This window comes from Poecile atricapillus, chromosome 27, assembly GCF_030490865.1.
Source record: "Poecile atricapillus isolate bPoeAtr1 chromosome 27, bPoeAtr1.hap1, whole genome shotgun sequence".
In the NCBI taxonomy this organism is placed as follows: domain Eukaryota; kingdom Metazoa; phylum Chordata; class Aves; order Passeriformes; family Paridae; genus Poecile; species Poecile atricapillus.
This window is the reverse complement of record NC_081275.1, coordinates 4,822,810-4,843,960: the sequence shown is the minus strand read 5'-3', so window position 1 is coordinate 4,843,960 and position 21,151 is coordinate 4,822,810. Positions and strand designations below refer to the sequence as shown.

Below are 21,151 nucleotides of genomic sequence, written 5' to 3'. Positions count from 1 at the left end.
CTTCCCTGACCTCCTCCAGCTGTGTCCCCAGCCATGGTGGGGACACCATGGGGGACAGCAGGGCCACCCTGCAGCACTTCCTCCACCGTCAACTCACCTGTGGAACAAATGCCAGGCCGGGGTCTGTCCCAGCCGCGTCCCCCTACAAGACAGGAGAGATTTTGGGGTGCAGGTGGGGCTGGCACCCCCCTTCCAGCCCCTGTGTCCCTGTGAGAGGGAGGAAATGGCCTGGAGAGTCCATGCAGGGCTCCTGCGAGGGATCCAGGTGGTGCAGCCAGGCAGGACCCCAGACGCAGCGGGAATGAGAGGGCAGCAGGAATGAGGGGAACAGTGGGAATAAACAGGGCAATGGGAATGAGGGGAACAGTGGGAATAAACAGGGCAATGGGAATGAGGGGAACAGTGGGAATAAACAGGGCAATGGGAATGAGGGGAGCAGTGGGAATAAACAGGGCAATGGGAATGAGGGGAACAGTTGAATAAACAGGGCAATGGGAATGAGGGGAGCAGTGGGAATAAACAGGGCAGTGGGAATGAGGGGAACAGTGGGAATAAACAGGGCAATGGGAATGAGGGGAACAGTGGGAATAAACAGGGCAATGGGAATGAGTGGAACAGTGGGAATAAACAGGGCAGTGGGAATGAGTGAGGCAGTGGCAGCGAGGGGCAGCAGCTCCCTGCCAGCACCGTGGGCCAGATCAGGGCAGCACCAGCCTTGTCCCCACCAGGACGTGTCACCAACCACTGCAGGGGTCCCCACACCTGGGCCAGTTCTGTCCCAGGGCTTGGAGCTGAGCTCGGCTGTCCCAGCCCTGCCCCCAGCCCGTACCTGGGCAGTGCCGAGCGTCTCCAGCCGGCTCAGCCGCTCCTGCACTCGCCACAGCTCCTCCTGCAGCGCCTGCACCGTGCCGGCCACGTGCGCCTCCAGCTCTGCCGCCAGCCCCGGGGTGAGCCCGGGGTCCCCCCCGGCCAGCCGGACATCTGTGGGCACAGGGATGGGCACAGGGCTGGGCACAGGGACGGGCACACGGCTGCCAGGGCTGGCTGGCACTGCCCACCCCCAGCTGTCACCCACTGGTGAGCAGCGACTCCCACAGGGCTCCTGCCGTGGGCTGCCCACGCCACAGCCGCTCCCAGCCCCACCTGGCAGCCCAGCAGCACCCAGGCTGTCCCCAGGGCCATGCACTGCTGTGTCCCTCCAGTGCCATGGTGGTGGCAGTGGGTGGCCAGCCCACCAACGGGGTGGCTGCTGTGGTGTGTGTGGGTCACCTTGTGACACCTGGTGAAGGTGCCACCACCGGGCAGGACACACAGGGTCAGGACAGCTCCTCCCTGCCCTGCTCTCCCCAAACCAGCCTGGCAAACACCTGGATAATCCAGGCTGTGAGCAGGACACGGGCAGGGACTCGCTGCCAGGCCCTGGGGACAGCCCAGCCCGGCCCCATCGGCCTCGGGACAAGTTCAGTGCCAAGGTCAAGCAGGCCGGAAGGGAACAGGAACAGGGGAAAGGGTGAGACACGTGGGCTGTGCCCAGGTGAGGCAATGGCTCCAGCTCCACAGTGAGGGTGGCAATGGCACCCCAGGGCAGCCCAGAATGTCTGGTGACAGCACAGAGGGGGCAGGAGGCTCCTCCCTGCTGTGGCACAGCTCGAGGCCTGGTGGTCCCCAGATACCAGCAGCAGTGCTGGGTGGCATCAGGTGAGTGGCACTGCTGTCCCCAAGGCTTCCAGAGCACAGGGCCCAGCTTCACCCTCTGCCCTCCTGGGCCAGGCTCACCCCTGGCACCACCCCCATCCAAAGGCACCGCTGATGTGGTTGGACCAGGGACAGGAGCTGGACACAGGGAGCCAGGGGCTGCATTCCCTGCCTGGCTGCTGAGGAGCCAGCAGAGCATCCTCCAAATTTAGGCAAATTAGTACCACTGCAAGAAATGGGCAAAGGAAAGGCTGGATCCCTAAAGGACTAAAGCCACTGAACTGCTTGGGGACCAAGGGATGCAGAGACAGGACACTTGTGACTTCCTTCAGCTACTGATGAGCCAACCGCAGGTGCTGGAGCCAAACTCGGTTCTCTGGGGGTGGTGGCAGCCCCCACGCCCCCAGGCCAGCCCATGGGAGGTGGGGCAGCAGCAGGAAGGCACGCAGGGACCAGCTCTGCACCCACCTCTCTCGGAGCCCAGGGCTGTGAGGTCGGTGCTGCTGCTCCCCTTGACTCTTCTGCCTTCATCCCGTTGGCCCTGCCCAGCACTGTGGGGCACTGGGGGCTCAGCCCCAGCCTGGACCCTGTTTGGGGTGAGCCCCCGCACCTGCCCAGCCTATGAGATGGGAGAGAAGGGCCCTGAGACCCCTGCTCCCCTCCCCAGGGCAGTGAGGGGGGTGCAGGGCACCAGTGGAGTCCTTTTCTGTCCTGTGGTGGCATTTTTGGGGGTGGAGGGTGCGTGGGACCGAGTGAAGCTCAGTCCCACAGGTAACACCAGCCAGCACCTGGCTTGGGAGGCGACACCTGAGGGGAGTGAGGTGCCCACACTTGAGGTGGCAAAAGGGGGGGGGCCTTCCTTCCTCCTTCCACCAGATCCACCAGGCCTCACCATGGCACCTCAAGTGCCAACCGTGGCCTGTGGCAGCTGGGAGAAGTGGCAGGGGAACAATCCAGGTGGTGGCACCCATGTGGAGCTGCTGGCTGTGCCCAGCCCCAAGAGCCCCCAGTACCCCAGCAGAGCTGCACCACAGGAATGGGGGCTGGGGAGGCTCCTCAGGATCCCCTCTGCGATAGGGACCAGGCTCCAGGAGTGACAGGAAGCACAGAGAGGTGCAGGAGGGCGTCCCTGTAGGTTCTGTGAGGCTCCCAGGCTGGTGGCGCTGTGCAGAGAGGGCAGAGCAGGGATGGCAAAGCCTCCAGCGCTTCCTCCATTACCTTCTCAGGCTCCATCTGCTCCAGGGTGTCACAGAACGTGTCCCCCTCTGAGTCACTTGTCACCTGGCTCCCCTCGAGCGCCTCGGGGGCAGGAGCCAGCCCAGCTCCTGGAAGGGAAGCACAGGGCTGAGTCCTGGGCAGGGCAGCGGCTGTGTCTGGAGGGCAGCAGGTGGGACAAGGGATGTGTGTGCCCAGGGGGAGGCAGCAGAGGGAAACTGAGGCACTGCAGGGGCAGGAGCAGCTCTGTTAACGTGGCCCAGATCATGGCCATGAATCCAAGGACTGAGTTCCCCCTTCTGCCACTCACGATGCCCCACTGGTGCGATACCCAGCACAGGCAGGGAAACTGCCCAGCTCCCTGGAGTGCTGCCAGCCCCAGCACTAGAGGCTGCCAGGCTGGGACACCAGCGCTCGCTCTGTGACCATATTTGCTCCTGGGGGAAGGCTGGAGCGGGAGGAGGAACCTCCCTGCAGCACCCTGTGAATCCCAGTGCCAGGGAAGCGGCAAACGTGGCTTGAGCCGAGGGAGAACATCCTCTCATGCATCACAGACCTTCCAGGGCGCTATTTTCCCAGTTTAGCAGAGTCAGGCCCCCTTGCACAGGCAGGAGTGAGGCAGAGCCAAGCTCACATGTCCAGGGTTACCCCAGTGAGAGCTGGACCCACAAACAGCCCCGTGGTGTGGGCAGTGCCTGGAACAGTGGCAGGGCTGGAGCAGAGGTGCCTGAAGCCAACAGTTCTGTGGGTGGATGGAGCCCCAGCCCCAGTGCCCGCTCCATGAGGTCTCTGCACCAGGGACACCAACCTGGCATGTGCTGCCCGTCCTGCTGCTCCCCAGGCACGGTGTCCCTGGGGCTCTCCAGAGCTGGGCTGCTCGCTGGGACATCCTGGCTGGGCCCATCCGGCTGCCCCTGGCTCTCTGCACGGAGGGAAGAGGCAGAGCAGGGTCATTCTGTGGGGTTGGTCGTGTTGTCCTTGCAGTGCTGGCTCCCCGTGGTTGGGCTGCCCTGCCAGCACAGCTGGGGGACACGCAGATGGCAGGGACCAGCCAGGGACCAGCAGCCTGTGGAGGTGCCAGCAGCTGGCAGGGAAGGAGAGGAGCCAGCTTGGTTTGCTGACAGCCCAGAAATCCATGTGGCTTTACCCTGTGCAGACCACCTCACTCACCCAGGGGAGGCTGGGGTGTCCCTGTCCCCGAGCCCCTGTGGCAGCAGGCACACAGTGAGTGACACTGTGGTGAGTGACAGTGACAGTCACAGGACTGCCCACGGCACACCCACAGTAACAAAGAGCCCAATGCAAGAAGCGTTGTCTGGAAGAGCCTCGTGTGGGCAGCAGCACCCCAAGGACGTGGGGCAGCAGCAGCCTGTGTAACCCAGCCCTTCCCCGTGGAGCCCTCACAGTTACTCCCAGCAGATTTCCAGCGGTCCCAGGACTTTGCTCCCTGCTCTGGGCAGGCAGGTGTGTGGCAACGCTGCCCTGCTGCTCCTTGCCTGCCCCTCTCTGCTGTCCCCAACCTGCCTGTGGCATCTCAGGGGACCCACTGAGGGGAACAAGGCAGCTGCAGCTCACACAGGGGTAGTGCCAGGGCTGCCCTGCTCTGGGATCCTCCCCATTCCCAAATCCTCCTCGGGGTGTGCTGGCAGTGGTGGCTGCAGGCAGGGTCCTGTCCCCTCACACAGCACCAGGACACACCTGGCTCCAGTCAGCCATGTTCACAAGGCTGGTGAAAGCACTGGAGGCCTGTTAGGACCTGGAACCATCCATGATTTGGGTTCCAAGTGCTGCTTTATCATGTTTTGTATTTGTAAATAAACAAAACCAAAGCTGCCCAGACTCCCAGATGTGTGCCCAAAGCGGCCAGAGGGACCTGCCACACTCCACACTCTGAAATCCCCTTTCTGCTCCAGTTAGGAGCAACCAAAGCTGTGATTGCAGTGTCTGAAGGCGGGCTGGGGAACCTTTAACACAAATGACTCAACACCTTCCAGAGCTCAGTGCTTTGCACCTCACTTTGCACCTCAGGCTCCTTCACCCCACAGAGCCGCCAGGTTCAGATTTAAGTGACAGTGTCACCTGTAAGTGACACTCCCAGGTCGATAATGACCAATTTAGACACAGCTTTTAAATTTCAGAGAAAAACTAAGTCTGCCTTTTAAAGGGATTCAGCATCAAAATGGAGAACAAAGCAGCCGGGTACCACGGGAAGGAGCGGCCACCCTGGGGCCAAGCCTTACAGAAACTGCTTCTGGCATCCCTGTTTGGAGCAGGGGGTGACAGGCACAGGACAGATGGCCCAGGACTGAATCTGTTTGCCAGAGCTCTCCCAAACCACTGACAGGTCACACACCCGCTGTGAATAAGCCCCAGAAGCCGCTGCTGCTGAGCTGATCTGCTGGTGGTGCCTTGCTGACCCCTGGCTCCCCCGGCTGCTCCTCAGCAGTCAGACACACCAGGACAGCCCTGGGGGTGGCACAGGTCCCCAGCCCCTCCCGGCACGAGGTGGCAGCCAGAGGCACAAAAAGGGCTGGGCAGGATTCTCCTCTAGCACAAACCCGTCCAAATAATGCCATTTCTCAAGCCCTGTTTCTCCACATCCCCTCCGTGCAGGAGCTGTCCAGATGTTTACAGCGGCTGAGCCGGCGCCAAGGGCAGCACAGCCTCGCCAGGAGCTGATCCCTGCCCCACCACACACACGGACTGCGGCCAAGGGCAAATCTCCAATTCTTGCCTCAAAGTTTTGCGGAGAGAAAGCCCAGAATGTGTCACACACACGTGTGTCACACAAAGGGACACGGCTGTGCCCGAAGAGCCCCTCGGCAGCGGCAGTGTCCCGCCAGGGCCGGTGACATGAGGTGTGTCCACGCCGTGTCCCCGCAGGGAGCGGCACCAGGACGGGCCCTGGGGACGAACCGGAGCCGGAGGCGGAGCCGGGGACACCGAGGGCACGGATGCGGCCCCCACTCACCCCCTTTGCTCTTGAAGAAGGACTCGGGGGGCCGGGGCATGTCGTGGATCACCTCGTAGAGCGGCTCGAAGTAGCGGAACATCTCCTCGGTGGTCTCGTCCATGGGCACGGTGTCAATGACCTGCGGAGGGCCGCGGCTGGACACGGGCCCCGCGCAGCGCCCGGCCCGGCCCCGCGGGGCTCCCCGTTACCTTCTGGGCCACCTTCTTCATCTCCGCCACGTACGCGGCCATCGCCTCCTCCTTGGACATCGTGCCCAGGCTGTGCCAGGCGTCCCTGCGGGGCCGGCGGCCGTCAGAGGGGCTGGGGGAACCGAACCGGACCCGAACCGGAGCGGAACCGGGATCCCCCGCTCTTACCACTTGTAGCGGCCGATGGGGTCCCAGAAGCCGGGCCGCGGGCCCTGGCAGCGCCCCGCCGTCGCCTGCTTGTAGTAGCTGTAGAAGCGCAGCATCTCCTCGTAGGAGGGCCGGTACGCACCTGCGGGACACGGTCAGCGGGGCCACCGGCGCCGCGGCTGCTCGGCCCCGGTCCCGGCCCGTACTCACCGCTCCGCGGCAGCCCCTGGATCACCTGCACGGCGGCGCGGAACTGCGCCCCACAGCCCGGCTCCTCCATGGCGGGACCGGCCCCGGCCCGGCCCGGCCCGCCGCGGGTCCCTTTCCGTGTGGGGACAGCGCGGGGCCAATCAGCGCCCGCTTTCCATCGACCCCCTCCGCGCCGTGCCCAATCAGCGCCCGCCTTCCATCGGCACCCTCCACACCGGGTCCAATCAGCGCCCGCCTTCCATCGGCACCCTCCTCGCCGGGTCCAATCGGCGCCCGCCTTCCATCGCCCCCCTCCTCGCCGCGCCCAATCAGCGCGCGGCTCCCGGACCGGGCCCCCCCCGCCCCGCGCTCCCTGCGCCGAGCGAGGCGCGTGCGCCCCCTGGCGGCGGGAGAGGGCGGGAGAGAGAGGTAGGGGGAGGGGCTCCCCCTGGCGGGGACGGGAGGGACTGCAGGGACAGGGACAGGGACAGACACAGGGACACAGGGACACAGGGACAGGGACACAGGGACACAGGGACACAGGGACACAGGGACAGGGACAGGGACACAGGGACAGGGACACAGGGACAGGGACACAGGGACAGAGGGACAGTGCTTAGCGTGCCACAGGGTTTCACCCACCGACCCTCCAGCCCCACCCGTGCAGCTGGACAAGGCAGGACATGGCAGGACAAGGCAGGACAAGGCAGGACAAGGCAGGACATGGCAGGACAAGGCAGGACAAGGCAGGACAAGGCAGGACATGGCAGGACAAGGCAGGACAAGGCAGGACATGGCAGGACATGGCAGGACAAGGCAGGACATGGCAGGACATGGCAGGACATGGCAGGACAAGGCAGGACATGGCAGGACAAGGCAGGCAGGAAGGGGCAGAGCACAGGGATGCTCTGGGACACTGGCACAGGGTGCCCAGAGCAGCTGGGGCTGCCCCTGGATCCCTGGCAGTGCCCAAGGCCAGGCTGGACACTGGGGCTGGAGCACCTGGGACAGTGAGAGGTGTCCCTGCCATGGCAGGGGTGGCACTGGGTGGGCTTAAGGTCCCTTCCAACCCAAACCAGTCTGGGATATTCACCCAGGATTCTGGGGCCATGCATGGGGGCACTGGGGCCATGCGCTGCGGCACTGGGATAATGCACCGGGCATGGGGACAATGCAGTGGAGCCTCTCACCAAAGGTCCTGGGGGATGGAGACTGGGACACTGCACTGGGGATCTGAATATGGCACTGGGACGGTGTCACCAGGCCACTGGGCAGGAGCAGGGTCCCATGGCATGGGGAAGGGACAGCTGGGTCAGGCAGAGCAATTAATTATTATCCAACTCCATCCACTCTTCTTTTATTCACCGTATACTTTTACCCACTGTTAATTATTATCCAAATTAATTAATTATGCTAGTAAGGAAGGTGCAGGATTTGGGGTCTCTGAGTCCCCTCTGCTCCAGGGGCTTTCCTTGAAGGCAGGGAGCTGTGGGGATGTGGGCAATGTGTGACCTGGCAGAACAAGGTGCCCTGGGGAGGTGGGAGGTTCTGGGGTGCTGTGGGGACCACCTGGAGCTGGCCCAGGGCTGGATCCTGGGATTGGGATGCAGAGCAGCTTTCAGCATCCCTGTGCTGGCTTCATCCTTGCCTCACACTCCAGTTTCCCAACCTTAATCCCACCTCCAAGTCCCAAATCCCAATTCCAAGTGGGTCAACACCCCCCAACCCTAAATCTCATCCACATCTCCGGGTGAAACATTTCCTTTGCCAATTGAAGATGAAATAAATAAAATTAAATAAAGAATTGAAAAAAATAATAAACATATTAAACAAAAGCAGTAAAGCCTTTTAAACCTCCGGCCATTTCCAAGCTCTGACTCAGGATTCCTGCTCGGAACAGCAACAGGGCCTCGGCAGAGCCAGCCCCGAATCCCGAGCGCTGATTCACGGGACACGTGCTGTGCTATAAGCGGCCGGGAATGCGAGCTGCTGCTTTCCATGGGATCCTTTCCAACCCGCTGGCGGGCGGGAGAAAATAGCAACGCCGCGGGAGAGGAGGAACCGCACGGGGATTTGTTGGTGCTGCGGATTTTGCAGCCAGAGGTGTTTATCCTGGTCATCCCAGCGGGCTCAGGCATCTGCTGCTGAATTCCTGGGAATGCAGTTTCAATGGGAGGAAAAGAACTTGGAGCAGAGCCCAGTTATGTGAGTTGCAAGTGCATTTTTGGGGTGACTCGGGTGTCCCCTGACACCAAAGTATTCAGGAAGAGCTTTATCCCCCCCAAACAGCCCAGGGACTGTCCAGACATTGCAGGAGTTGCCCACATCTTGAACTACTGCACTAAAATACTGTCCCAGGCTGCTCAGGGGCTGCCCAGATGTCTCCTGCGTGTACAGAGGTTGCTCTGGGATAACCAGAGCTTGTTCCAGAAGAGCCCATTTGTTGCTCTGGGTGCCCAGATGTTGCTCAGGACACACAGATATCGCCCAGGATGCCCAGATGCTGCCATGGATGCCCCAATGCTCCCTCAGTATACTCCAATATCCCCCAGGGTACCCAGATGCTGCCTTAAGTATCCAGATGTCACCCTGGAATACTCAGGTATCACACAAAGTGCCCAGATGTTGCCCAGATGTTTCTCCAGTGTGCCCTGCTCTCACCCCTGGATGCCCAACTGTCCCACCCAGAGGCTGGCAGCACCCCTGCAGCCCTGGCACTGGGGAAAGTCACCTCCTGTTCCTGTCCTGGAGCTCCTGGTCCCCACAGCCCAGCCAGGCCTGGGACAGCCTCCCTGTTCCCCTGGATTTTTGGGAGAAGCCTGCAGTCACCCGTCCCTTCCTGCCCCACCCACAGCAGCGGTGGCTGTGGGAAAACGGCAACCAGGAGAAGAGGAAATGGCCTCAAGCTGTGCCAGGAGAGGCTCAGGTTGGACATCAGGAGGAATTTCTCCATGGGAAGGGTGGTCAGGCATTGGAAGAAGCTGCCCAGGGATCTGGTGGAGTCCCCATCCCTGGAGGTGCCCAAGAACAGTTGGACTCCGTGCTCTGGGCTGGTGACAAGGTGGGGGTCAGGCACAGCCTGGACTCGATGATCCTGGGGGTCTTTGCCACCACCCACAGCCACCCGTGGGGCTCTGGGACTCCCCAGCTGCCGCTGCTGCCCCTCCCCGGGTGTCCCCTCAGTGGGGACAGTCACCTGCGGGTCCCAGCACTGCCCCTCGGCCCGGTGCCACCCAGTCCACAGCTGGGCTCGGGTGGGCTCTGGGTGCCCCAGGTGTGACGGCAAAGGGGTGCCCTGGGTCCCCAGGGTGGCGCTGCTCCCCGGGCACAGCGAGTGACCGCTGTGTCCCTTGGGCCGCTCCCCGGTGCAGGCGGACCCGCGGGGGGCACCGGGGACTCCCGGTGTGTCCCGGGTCAGGCCGGCCCTTCGGACAGAGCGGGACCCACGGCACAGGACGAACCCCCGGGGGCACGGCGGGACCCCGGCCCGTTCCCGGTGCTGAGGTAGCCCCGGTGCAGAAGGAGCCCCGTGTGGGCCGGATCCGGTGCGGTCCCGTCCCGAGCAGCCCCGCTCGCCCCGGGCCGGCACAAATGGTTAACAGCGGCCGGCGGCGATGTGGCTCCTCCCGGTCCCTCCCCGCGGCCGGCCCCGGTCACGGCTCGGCCGCCCAGCCCCAGTCCAGCCCCAGCCCCGACCTCCGCCACCGCCCAGCCCGGTTACACCGGCCGGGGGCACCGGGAGTACCGGGAGCAGCAGAACTGCCCGGGGCACCGGGGGCACCTGGAGCGCCACCAGCACCGGAGTCCCGGGAACACCGGGAGCACCGGGAACACCGAGAACACCGGGAACACCGGGAACACCGGGAGTACCGGCGGTCCCGGGGGTCCCGAGTCATGATCTGCGGCAGGAAGGCGCGTCCCGCCGCCGAGCAGCTCCGTGCCCCGACAGACGCTGCCGGTGGCTCCCGCCGGCCCGGGAGAGCCCTGAAGAAAATGGGTGAGTTCGGGGGGAAGCGGGCAGAAACTCCGTCAGGGCTGTGCCAGAGGGGTCCGGGAGGGTTCTCCGTGGATGGGAGGGTCCCCGAAGTGGGTGGGGACCCTTGTGGCAGGAATAGGTGCCCATGGCAGGGTGGGACCCCCCCATGGCAGAGACGGGTCCCCAGGGACAGAAGGGTCCCGGCTAGGGAGGGTCCCCCGGGTGGATGGGGTCCCCCACACAGGGAAGGGTTCCCCGGGATGGGAGAGGTCCCCAAGGCCACCCCAAAAGAGCTGTGCATCACCCCAGCCCTTGGGGAACAGCAGGGTCAGGGCTTGGCCACATCACAGGTGACAGGAGCCCCCTTGCTCAGGGTATTTATTGTCCCCAAGGCTCAGGTCCCACTGCCCAGGACCCTCCCCAACAGCCTGCCTCAGTTTCCCCAGGCAGGGGTGCTGCCCATGGCACAGTGGGCACACGGGGCTCAGTAGTCCAGGCAGGGGCAGTGGGTGCCCAGCAAGGTCAAGGTGTGTCCCTGGGAGCGGCCGGCCCAGTCCAGAGTGGGAGCAGTGGGAAGGGCCAGGTCTGGCCTTGTGCCCCACGGCTTTGGACACGGGGTCGTGTGCCTGGAGCTGCTGCAGCTCTGTGTGTCCATGTCCGTGTGTCTGTGTGTCCATCTGTCCCTGTACCTCCACATCCGTACATCCATGTGTCCGTCTGTCCCTGGCACCTGGATGTCCGTGCATCCCCTTGGCTTGGAGCACCCGCCGCTGTGTCCATGCACTGCCATGTCTGACTGTCCCTGTGCATCCACGTGCCCACGTGTCTGTGTGTCCTGGCAGCAGTGCATCCATGCACCTGTGCATCCATGCATGCCTGCAGCTGTGTCTCCGTGTATCAGTGCATCCCTGTGTCCACGTGCACCTGTGACTCCACGTGACCGAGCACCTGTGTCCGTGCATCCATATGTGCCTGGATCCGTGTAACCTGTGCATCCATCTAGCTGAGTATCTGTGTGTCCGTCTGTCCTTGCATCAGCAGATCCATGTGTCTGTACATCCCTGTGTCTCTATATCTGTGTGTCCGTGTGTCTTTGTCTGTGCATCCTCGTGCACAATGCACCCAGGTGTCCGTGCAGCCACACTCCTGTGCCCATGGATCTGACATTCCTGTGTCCATCCCTGTGTCCATGGACCTGTATCCGTGTGTCCATCCATCCCTGCCCCCCACGCTCATGCAGCCGTGTGTCCATACCTGCCCTGCACCTGCACCTTGGGCAGGATGTGACCATGCAGGAGGTGCTGGCAGCTGGTGGCTGCATCCCCGAGGCCATGGCTGGCTCAGGATGTCCCTGGGAGTCCCAGAATCGCCCTTGCCCAGCCCAGGACTGGAATCTCCGTCTAGAGCAGGATGTGGCCACTGGGGATGTAAGGAATGGCTGCCAAAACAAAAAAGGGAGGAAATAACCACTCTGTGAATAGATGGAAAAGTCCTGGCTGAGGCGTGGGCCCGCCAGTTCCCCGAGTCCACCCCATCATCGTTCCCAGCCTGAGCTCTGCTGCTGGCACCATCCTGGCACTCTCCATGCAGGATCCAGGCAGCTTTGCTGGGATTGAGCAGCTGGGCTGTGTCACTGCTGTGTCCTGTCCCCCCTGAGCAGCCACACTGTGCTCCAGAGGGGCCCAAGGGCAGTGGCTTGTCCTGTCTGTCCTCTCCTGCCTGTCCCATCCCATCCCATCCCATCCCATCCCATCCCATCCCATCCCATCCCATCCCATCCCATCCCATCCCATCCCATCCCATCCCATCCCATCCCGTCCAGATGTGCACACAGATGTGCAGCAGCCCCACCACTCCCCATACCCCAGCACACCCTTGGAACCTCCAGTGCCCCCAGTTCCCCCAGTAGCCCAGGGCTGGTCCCCGCAGGCCTGACGGAGGATGAGGATGTCCAGCGGATGCTCCAGGGGTCCCTGCTCTGGAAGGTCAAGGCCAAGGGTGGCTCCAGGGAGCGGCTGTTCCGCCTGCAGGAGGACGGGGTCACCGTCTGCTTCGAGGGACGCTTCAGGCGCGCCCGCTCCCCCCAGAGCTGTGAGTGCTGGGACTGTCCCATGGGGGCTCGGGGACACCACCCTGCACTGCCGTGAGCTGCGGGGAGGGACAGGACCTGGGCAGTGCCCCAGAGCCACCCCTAGACCCCCACCAAGGACCTAGACCCTTACCCAGACCCCCACCTGGCACCTGGATCCCAATCCAGGACCACGGCCTCAGACCTGGACTCCCACACAGAATCCAGACACCATGTGAGACCCAGACCCCAATCCAGGACCCCCACCTGGGACCCAGGGCCTGGACCCCCACCCAGGACACAGATCCATTCCCAGCACCCAAAACCCCACCTGGAGCTCCACCTTGGACCCCAACCACAGCCCAGTTCCCAGACCCCCACTCAAGACCTGGATCCCCACACAGAACCCAGATCCCCACCTGAGCTCCAGACCCCAAACCAGGACCCAGATCCCAGGCCAGGACCAAATCCCCCAGCAAGAACCAGACCCAATCCTAGGACATGGAACTCCACAATCCAGACCCCACCCAGACCTCCACCTGTGACCCAGATGCTCCCTGGGACCCAGATCCCAGCCTGGATCCCCACCTGTGACTGGACCCTGACCCCCACCCAGGACCCAGACATCCCCCAGCACTCAGACCCCAATGCAGGACCTGCACCCCAAGCCTGGGACCCAGCCCCTCACCCCAGATATTAATTCAATCCAGAATATGGACCCCCACCCCATACCTGAGCTCCAAACAACTCCACGCAGTGGCTCCCAGAGCCTTCCAACACTTCCCAGTGCCTCCCAGTACACTCCATGCAGAGCTGTAGGAGTCCCCACCCTTCCCCACCCCCCTGGGGTCAGCACAAGGTCCTGTCCCAGCCAGACTCTGTTCCCCTCCCCGGCGTCACCCGTCTCTTTCCAGCCTCTGATCTGGGATGGGTGCCTGGAGCTGGCACCGCTGGGCTCCATCCCCTGCCAGCGTCCCCATCCCCGCAGGGCCGGCGGCCGCGGCTCCTGTCTCGCCTGGGATTAGCGGGTTAAACCCGGCTGTGGCACCGCCAGGAGCCGAGCCCTGTCCCCTGGGGCTCCGTGGGGTGTCCCTCAGCAGCCAGGGTGTCTTGCAGGGTGCTCATGGGTGGGACCCTCCGGGGGAGCGCGCCCATCGCCCTCCCCGCCGTGTCCCCGCAGTCTCGGTGGCGAACATTGAGGGGGTCCGCGAGGGTCGCCAGTCCGAGGGGCTGCGCAAGCACGGAGCCGCCTTCCCCGAGCGCCACTGCTTCACCCTCGCCTTCAAGGGCCGCCGCAAGAACCTCGACCTGGCCGCCCGCGGAGAGGAGGACGCCCGGCACTGGGTGCAGGGGCTCACCAAGCTGATGGGGCGGCTGCAGGCCATGAGCCAGATGGAGAAGCTCGACCAGTATCCTTTGAGGGAGCCCTGGGGACTTGGGGACAAGGTGGGGACGGCTGAGGGTGACGCAGGGTGGTTTCCTTACCCCAGTGCAGTTGGATCCATGGGGTCCTGCAGCGAGCAGACAGGAACAAGGACAACAAGATGTCGTTCCGGGAGGTGAAGAGCATGCTGAGGATGCTCAACATCGACATGGACGATGTCTACGCCTCCAAGCTCTTCAAGGTGCCTGTCCTGTGCTTCACCACCCGCTGTCTCCGGGAGGGAATTGCTGCCTCCTTCTCTGCCTTCCCCAGCACAAAGAACTGACAAACTCCTCACAGTAAAGCCACCAGTGGCTGGGTCCCAGCAGGAGCACATGGTGGAGAGGGGTGAGGTGGGGTGAGCTGCCCCAGCCACTGTTCCCTGTGCCCCCAAGGTGGGACATTTCTCCCCTGTGGAGAGCTGTCCCTCTGGCCATCTCCCAAGATCCCTTTCCACCTAGGGAAACTGAGGCACGGAGCTGTGCTCTGCTCCATCCCTGAGTGGAGGGTCAGAGGGCTCTGGATGGGGGAACAGAGGGGACAGTAGCTGAGTTCCCCCAAACTCTGGGGACAGGTGTAGCTGTAGCCTCCACACAGGGAGGGGACAGTCCCTGAGGTTGGGCTGTGTCCCATCAGGAGTGCGACCACTCGGGCAACGAGCGCCTGGAGGGCCGCGAGCTGGAGGAGTTTTGCCGGCGGCTGCTGCGGCGGCCGGAGCTGGAGGAGCTTTTTGGGCGCTACTCAGGCGAGGATCAGGTCCTGTCAGCTGAGGAGCTGCAGGATTTCCTGAGGGATCAGGGCGAGGACTCCAGCCTGCGCCAGGCCCGCACCATCATCCGCACCTACGAGCTCAACGAGAAGGGTAGGGCTGAGGGTGTGGGATGATGGGATGGGCACTGCCCGAGCCGTGGGAGGTCATGGATGTAGGGATGGGGCTCTGATTGGTGCCATCACCCCCAAAACGAGTCCTCCAAGGCTTCTGTTACTGTCCTGGTATCCATTCCCAGGGTGCCCCCAGTGTCACCCATCCAACACATGGCCTGGCTGGTGCCTGGTGGGTGTGACACTCTGGGGACAGGGGATGTGAAGGTGGGGATGGACAGCAGGGGGACTTCCACATCTCATGGGTGACGTGATGCCAGCTCTGGTATGAATGTGACACTGCTGAGTGACTTCTGTCACCCTCAGGAGCCACTATGGCAGGTCCAGGGCTAACAGAGCACTGGGAGGACAGGGGACATCAGGGTGGGGATGGAGGATCTCCATGTCACAAAAGTACCCTTAAGGTGGATGTGGCACTAGGAGGATGGGGCACATCAGGGTGGGGATGGAGGATCTCCGTGTCACCATTGTACCCTTAAGGTGGATGTGGCACTAGGAGGATGGGGGACATCAGATGGGAGATGGGACACAAAGGGGACGTCCCTGGGTGCCACAGTGCCAGGTCTGGGGCCATGGCACTGGGAGGACAGAGGGCATCAGGGTGGGGACAGGGAACCTCCACGCCTCATGGGTGTCACCATGCCACATCCAGAGTGAATGTGGCACCAGCAGGATGAGTGACATCAGGATGGATGGGACACTTGAGGGACCTTACATATCCCCTGGGTGCCACAGTGCCAGGTCAGGGGTGACCATGGCACCACTGGGACCTCCAAGTGGGGAAAGTCCCCAGGGTGTCACCCTGCCAGCACCACGGCAGCTCTCTGTGACACCTCCCACCGTGTCCCACAGCCAGGCGGCAGGACCTGATGATGCTGGATGGTTTCATGATGTACCTGCTCTCGGCTGCCGGTGACATCCTCAACCAGGAGCACACCAAGGTGCACCAGGACATGAGCCAGCCCCTGAGCCACTACTTCATCTCCTCCTCCCACAACACCTACCTGACCCGCAACCAGATCGGCGGCACCAGCAGCACCGAGGCCTATGTCAGGTGCGTGTCCCTGGTCCCCGTGGAGCCCCAGAGGGTCCCGTGGCTCGAGGGTGCCAGGGACTCATCTGGTGCCGGTGTGGTGGCAGGGCACTGAGGGCAGGGTGCCGCTGTGTGGAGCTGGACTGCTGGGAGGGCTCGGATGGGGAACCTGTCGTGTACCACGGGCACACGCTCACCTCCAAAATCCTCTTCCGCGACGTCATCGAGAGCATCCGCGACTCTGCCTTCGAGGTGAGGCCGGGACAGCCCAGGGGTGCTGGGTGTGGGGTGCTGGGTGTGGGGTGCTGGGTGTGGGGTGCTGGGTGTGGGGTGCTGGGTACCAGGTGCTGGGTGTGGGGTGCTGGGTGCCAGGTTCTGGGTACCAGGTGCTGGGTGCCAGGTGCTGGGTACCAGATTCTGGGTACCAGGTGCTGGGTGCCAGGTGCTGAGGGCTGCCCATCCCCATGCCCAGAAATCGCCCTACCCCGTTATCCTGTCCCTGGAGAACCACTGTGGCCTGGAGCAGCAGGCCACCATGGCCCGACACATGAAGGCCATCCTGGGGGACAGGCTGCTGACCCAGCCCCTGCACGGGCAGGACCCCCACGATCTCCCCTCACCAGAGGTAAGGCCACCTGCACGTGGTGCACACCACGGTGTCCCCATGTCCCCTCCGAGCCCTGAGCTCGGACCTGCCTCCTGTAGCAGCTGAAGGAAAAGATCCTGGTGAAGGGCAAGAAGCTGCCAGAGCTGTGGCAGGAGCCCCGGGGCATCACCTCCCTTCTGGACCCTGAGGAGGAGGAAGAGGAAGAGGAGGAAGAAGAAGAGGAGGAGAAGGTGCAGGAGAGAAGCCCCCGGCGGGTGAGAGACCTCCCCTGGGATGTGGGTCTGTCTGACCACGGCATCCTGGTGGTCCTGATGGATCAGAGCATCCTGGTGGTGCTGGGGGACCACGGCATCCTGGCACTGTCCCAGCTGAGCACTGCCAGCTCTGCCACCCCCCTCTGCAGCCCTGCTCTCTCCTCTTTCAGTCGCTGCAGTCGCTGCAGGAGATCAAACCTCTGCAGGTGAGTCATGGGATGGAGCTGGGGGGGCACTGAGTGGCTGTCACTGCCTGGAAGAGGAGACCGAGCTTGGGGACCCCTCAGCTGTGCCTCCCTTTTCCTGCTGGGCTGAGTGGCCTGTTCTGGGGTTTCCAACACTTTGATTTCTCTGTCACCTCAAGCTCTCCATCATCTTGGGGTGCTCATCACCTCAGGTTCTTCAGCACTTTGGGGTCTCCCTCATCTTGGGGTCTCCAACATCTTGTGCTGTCCATCCCCTTGGGTTCTCCATGACTTCAGGTTCTCAACGTGCTTGAGTTCTCCATCAGCCCCTGGTCCATCATTCCATTGCTTCAGGTTCTGCACCACCTTGGGGTCTCCACTGCTTTGAGGGTCTCCGTGGCCTTGGGGGTCTCAGCACTCAGCACTAGCAGGGGAGGGGGTCTTTAGACCCTTGGGCCAGCAGGTGGCCACCAGGGCCAGGTTGTCCCTGATGCCACGGTGGCTCCCGCAGGCCAAGGACGCGTCGCAGGTGTCCCCAGAGCTGTCGGCGTTGGTGGTGTACTGCCAGGCTGTCCCCTTCCCCGGGCTGGCCCAGGCCCTGCGCCACCCCCAGCCCTGCCAGATGTCCTCCTTCAGCGAGAGGAAGGCACGGAAGCTCATCAAGGAGGCAGGTGAGGGCCACCAGATGGGGACAGGGATGGGGACAGGGATGGGGACAGTCCTGAGTCACTGGGATGCAGGATGGGCTGAGAATGATGGGCTCTGTCTCGAGGGTGGCTCCATTGGTGGGGTCAGGGTCACACTGGCCTCAGCCAGGCTGCCCTGGGTGGGTGAGGCTGGGGTCTGCTGGCAGGGCCTGGGGGCAGAGCCCAGGGTTGGGCTCACATGACCAGGATCAAGGATCAGGCATCTGGGTCCAGGGCCTGGTGCTGGGAATAAAATCTGGGTCAGAGTCCAGGGACTGAGGTCAAGGGCTCGGGGCCTGGGTCAGAATCTTAGGTCAGGGCCTGAGATTAAGACTGGAGTCAGTGTTCAGGGTCTGGGGTCCAGGGTCAGTGTCTGGAGTCCAGGATTAGGATCTGGGTCAGGGCATGGGCTCGGGGGTTTTGGTTTGGAGTGTGAGGTCCAGGGATCAGGGTCAAGATCTGGGGTCAAGGCCTGGGCTCCATGGTCAAGGTCCAGGGTCAGGGGTCTAAAGTCAAAGTGTGGGGTCAAGATCAGGATCCAGGGTCAGAGGTTTGGGGTCAGGGGTCCAAAATCAAGGTCCAGGGTTGGGGTCTGAACCCTGGGGTCTGGTTTCAGGGCCTGGGTCACATTTCAGACTCAGGCCCACCCAGCTGGGCAGGCTCTGTCTGTGTCCCTGGGCCCATCGCCCTTTGTTGGGGCTCCCCAGCAGAACTTGAGGGTGCTGTGGCCCCTCTGAGCCGTGTCCCCCACCCAGGCCCGGCGCTGGTCCGGTACAACGCGCGCCAGCTCAGCCGCGTGTACCCGCTGGGGCTCAAGATGAACTCTGCCAACTACAACCCCCAGGAGATGTGGAACGCTGGCTGCCAGCTGGGTGAGACCCCCAGGCCCTCCCCTGACCTGGAACCCGCCCCTGGAGCTGTCACCCACCCTGACACCCCATCCACTGTCCCCACAGTGGCCCTCAACTTCCAGACGCCGGGGTACGAGATGGACCTGAACGCCGGGCGCTTCCTGCCCAACGGGCGCTGTGGTTACGTCCTGAAGCCCCTCTGCCTGCGCTGCCCCCCCGGGGAGGGGTCCCGGCGCCTGGCGCTGCACATCAGGGTGAGGACACCCCCTGAGCCTGTCCCCAGGCCCGGGTGGGTGCCACCCACGTCCCTGCTCGGTCACACCCATGACATTTCAATGCCTGGCCGGGTGCCACCTGCATCTTCTCCCAGGTGACACCAACCCGGCTCCCAACCAGGTGCCACCCAACCTCTTCTGGGTGACACCAACCTCGTGTCCAGCCAGGTGCCACCCATGTCCCCTCAGGGTGATGCCAACCCCATGTCCAACCTGGTGCCACCAACTTCTCTTTTGTTGGGGACACTGACACTCCCCTCACATCTGTTTGGGTACCACCCATGTCTCTGCTCCTGGGTGACACCAAATCTGTCCCCAAATCCAGCTGGTGTCAGCCATGTCCCTTCTCTGAGATGGCATCGTCCACCTCCCTCCTCCCCACCCCATCCCCAATCCCAGCCAAGTGCCACCCACGTCCCTTCTCTTGAGGACCCAGCCACATGCCACTCATGTTCCTTCTCCTGGGTGCTACCAACCACCTCCCTCCTCCTCACCCCATCCCCACTCCTGACTGTGCCACCCATGACACTTCTCCTGGGTGACACCAACCCTGTCCCCAAATCCAGCTGTGTCAGCCACTGGGTGGCATCAGCCACCTCCCTCCTTTTCATCGTGTCCCCAAGCCCAGCCAAGTGCCACCCATGTCCCTTCTCCTGGGGGCACCAGTCCTTCCCCCACACCCCCGGGCCCCTCGTGGTGCCTGTCCCCTGGTCCCCAGCTCCCTGTGCCACAGGTGATCACAGCACAGCAGCTGCCCAAGCTGAACAGGGACAAGGGCAGCTCCATTGTGGATCCCTTTGTGCGTGTGGAGATCCACGGGATCCCGGCCGACTGTGCCAAGCAACAGACTCACCACAAGCTCAACAACGGTGAGTGCTGGCACCTGGGCACCCCCAGGGACACTCCAGGGCACCCTGACCTTCAGGGACACCCAATTCCTATCGCCTCTCACAACCCTATGACTCCCCAATTCCCGGGAATGCCCAAGGAAAACCTGGTCCCCAGGGTCCCTTGGAGCACCTTGATCCCTGCAGACACCCCAGGGAACCTGATCTCCAGGGGTGCTCCAGGACACCAGGGACACCTCAGGGCCCCCTGATGTCCAGGAGTGCCAGGACACCTGACCCTGGGGTCCCTCAGGACTCCTGGTGCCAGGGACACCCCAGGGACCCTGATCCAGGGACTCCTTGATGCCAGGGTGATCCCCCTGAGGGACAGTGCATTGGGTACCCACACCCCAGCACCCACTGCCAGTAGAACCAGTGCCCAGGACATCGCAGTCCCCTCTGAGCACCACAATGTCCCTTCCCCAGCACAGCCAGATCCCCACCAGTGGCAGGGTCCATCATGTCCCAGTTCTTCCCAGTGCCGCTCCTTTACGGCCTCCAGTACACCCAGCCCAAGCCCAGTGTGATTCCCATTCTCCCCAGTATCCACAGCCCCAGTATGATCCAGCCCAGCTCCAATATAACCTCCATTCCTCCAGTATATCCCATCAGAGTCCCAGTATGATCCCACCCCTCCAGCACACTCCTCCACAGTCACTGTACAACCCCCATTCTCCCAGTATAGCCCAGTCCAGAACCAGCATGGCCCCCTTTTCCCCAGTACACCCCACTGTAGCCCCAGCATCACCCCCACTCCCCCAGCCTGCCCCAGTCCCCACATCCCCCAGTGCAGGATGGCAGCTCAGCTGGGGCAGTGCACAGGGGGGTCCTGCTGGTCCCTGCTGGTCCCTGCTGGTCCCTGCTGGTCCCTGGGTGGCCCCGGTGGCCCCACCCACCCCCACGCCGGTGCCGCAGGTTTCAACCCACGCTGGGAGGAGACGCTGCGGTTCCAGGTGCGGGTGCCCGAGCTGGCCCTGGTGCGCTTCGTGGTGGAGGACTATGACAGCACCTCCTGCAACGACTTCGTGGGGCAGTTCACGCTGCCCCTGCCCAGCATGCGCCAAGGTGGGTGCAGGTGCCACCCCGCTGCCCTCTGGGGACGGGGACAGCCCCTGGCACCCACTGAGCCCCCTCTGTCCCCAGGGTACCGCCACATCCACCTGCTCTCCAAGGATGGGGCGTCCCTGTCCCCTGCCACGCTCTTCGTGCACGTTCGGTGCAAGAGCCTGTGAGGTGTCCACAGGAGGGACATCCTTGTGTCCCCAGCTGCCCATGGGAGGGACCTTGTGTCTCTGTGTGGGGGACAACAGGCTCCTCCATGGGTGGGCACCCTGCGTGGGGACAGTCCGAGGACACCGCTCACCTGCCTGTGGTGACAGCAGGGCTGGGAGGACCCAAAGGGGTGGGGGTTCCCCTCCCTGCTCCCCAGTGCCACCCAATCTGTCGGGGCCCTGCTCCTCCCCTCCCTGAGGGGACAGATGCTGTGACAACCAGGATGGGTTGATTGGGCCAAGGACAGCCCAGCACAGCCGCACAGGGGTGACACCAAATCTCACCAGTCCTGGCACACCTGATCTCAGCCCCTCTCCTGGGGTGCAAGGACGGTGCCATCACCC

At 63.2% G+C, this 21,151-nt stretch overlaps 2 protein-coding genes across 6 annotated transcripts in view; one reads left to right on the top strand and one right to left on the bottom strand.

Moving 5' to 3' along the window:
• ACBD4 (acyl-CoA binding domain containing 4) overlaps positions 1–21,151 on the bottom strand; it is a 61,585-nt gene that overhangs the window by 661 nt on the left and 39,773 nt on the right. The window contains exons 2-10 of one of the 2 annotated variants that reach the window (XM_058858294.1): positions 6,430–6,530; positions 6,241–6,361; positions 6,073–6,157; positions 5,882–6,002; positions 3,719–3,832; positions 2,914–3,020; positions 2,164–2,314; positions 830–981; positions 98–142 (exon numbers count right to left, since the gene is read on the bottom strand). In XM_058858294.1, coding sequence (XP_058714277.1) covers positions 98–142; positions 830–981; positions 2,164–2,314; positions 2,914–3,020; positions 3,719–3,832; positions 5,882–6,002; positions 6,073–6,157; positions 6,241–6,361; positions 6,430–6,499 — 966 coding nt within the window. In that variant the 5' untranslated portion in view covers positions 6,500–6,530. Of the gene's footprint in view, positions 1–97; positions 143–829; positions 982–2,163; positions 2,315–2,913; positions 3,021–3,718; positions 3,833–5,881; positions 6,003–6,072; positions 6,158–6,240; positions 6,362–6,429; positions 6,583–21,151 lie in introns of those variants that run through there. The other variant, XM_058858293.1, reaches the window with a different exon arrangement.
• On the top strand, positions 9,850–21,123 carry PLCD3 (phospholipase C delta 3). 4 transcript variants are annotated; one of them, XR_009279691.1, is made up of 16 exons: positions 9,850–10,405; positions 12,314–12,475; positions 13,633–13,861; positions 13,948–14,077; positions 14,512–14,737; positions 15,610–15,811; positions 15,898–16,042; positions 16,263–16,415; positions 16,496–16,651; positions 16,822–16,857; positions 17,348–17,507; positions 18,233–18,394; positions 18,479–18,627; positions 19,382–19,517; positions 20,489–20,600; positions 20,679–21,123. XR_009279691.1 is itself a non-coding variant. In XM_058858289.1 (16 exons), exons 1-16 carry the CDS (start codon positions 10,000–10,002, stop codon positions 20,765–20,767), a joined length of 2,688 nt encoding a protein of 895 aa, XP_058714272.1. In that variant the 5' UTR covers positions 9,870–9,999; the 3' UTR covers positions 20,768–21,123. The 4 variants fall into 4 exon arrangements, 3 of the variants coding, with proteins under 3 accessions (XP_058714272.1, XP_058714271.1, XP_058714273.1); XM_058858289.1 differs by having other exon boundaries at positions 9,870–10,405; positions 16,499–16,651; positions 20,451–20,600; XM_058858288.1 differs by having other exon boundaries at positions 9,875–10,405; positions 20,451–20,600.

Excerpts from the sequence above, each read along its gene's own strand:
- PLCD3 (XM_058858288.1), top strand. The coding sequence starts at position 10,000 with ATGGTTAACAGCGGCCGGCGGCGATGTGGCTCCTCCCGGTCCCTCCCC. Across the intron at positions 13,862-13,947 it reads CAGATGGAGAAGCTCGACCA|TTGGATCCATGGGGTCCTGC; the intron begins GTATCCTTTGAG and ends ACCCCAGTGCAG. Across the intron at positions 15,812-15,897 it reads AGCACCGAGGCCTATGTCAG|GGCACTGAGGGCAGGGTGCC; the intron begins GTGCGTGTCCCT and ends GTGTGGTGGCAG.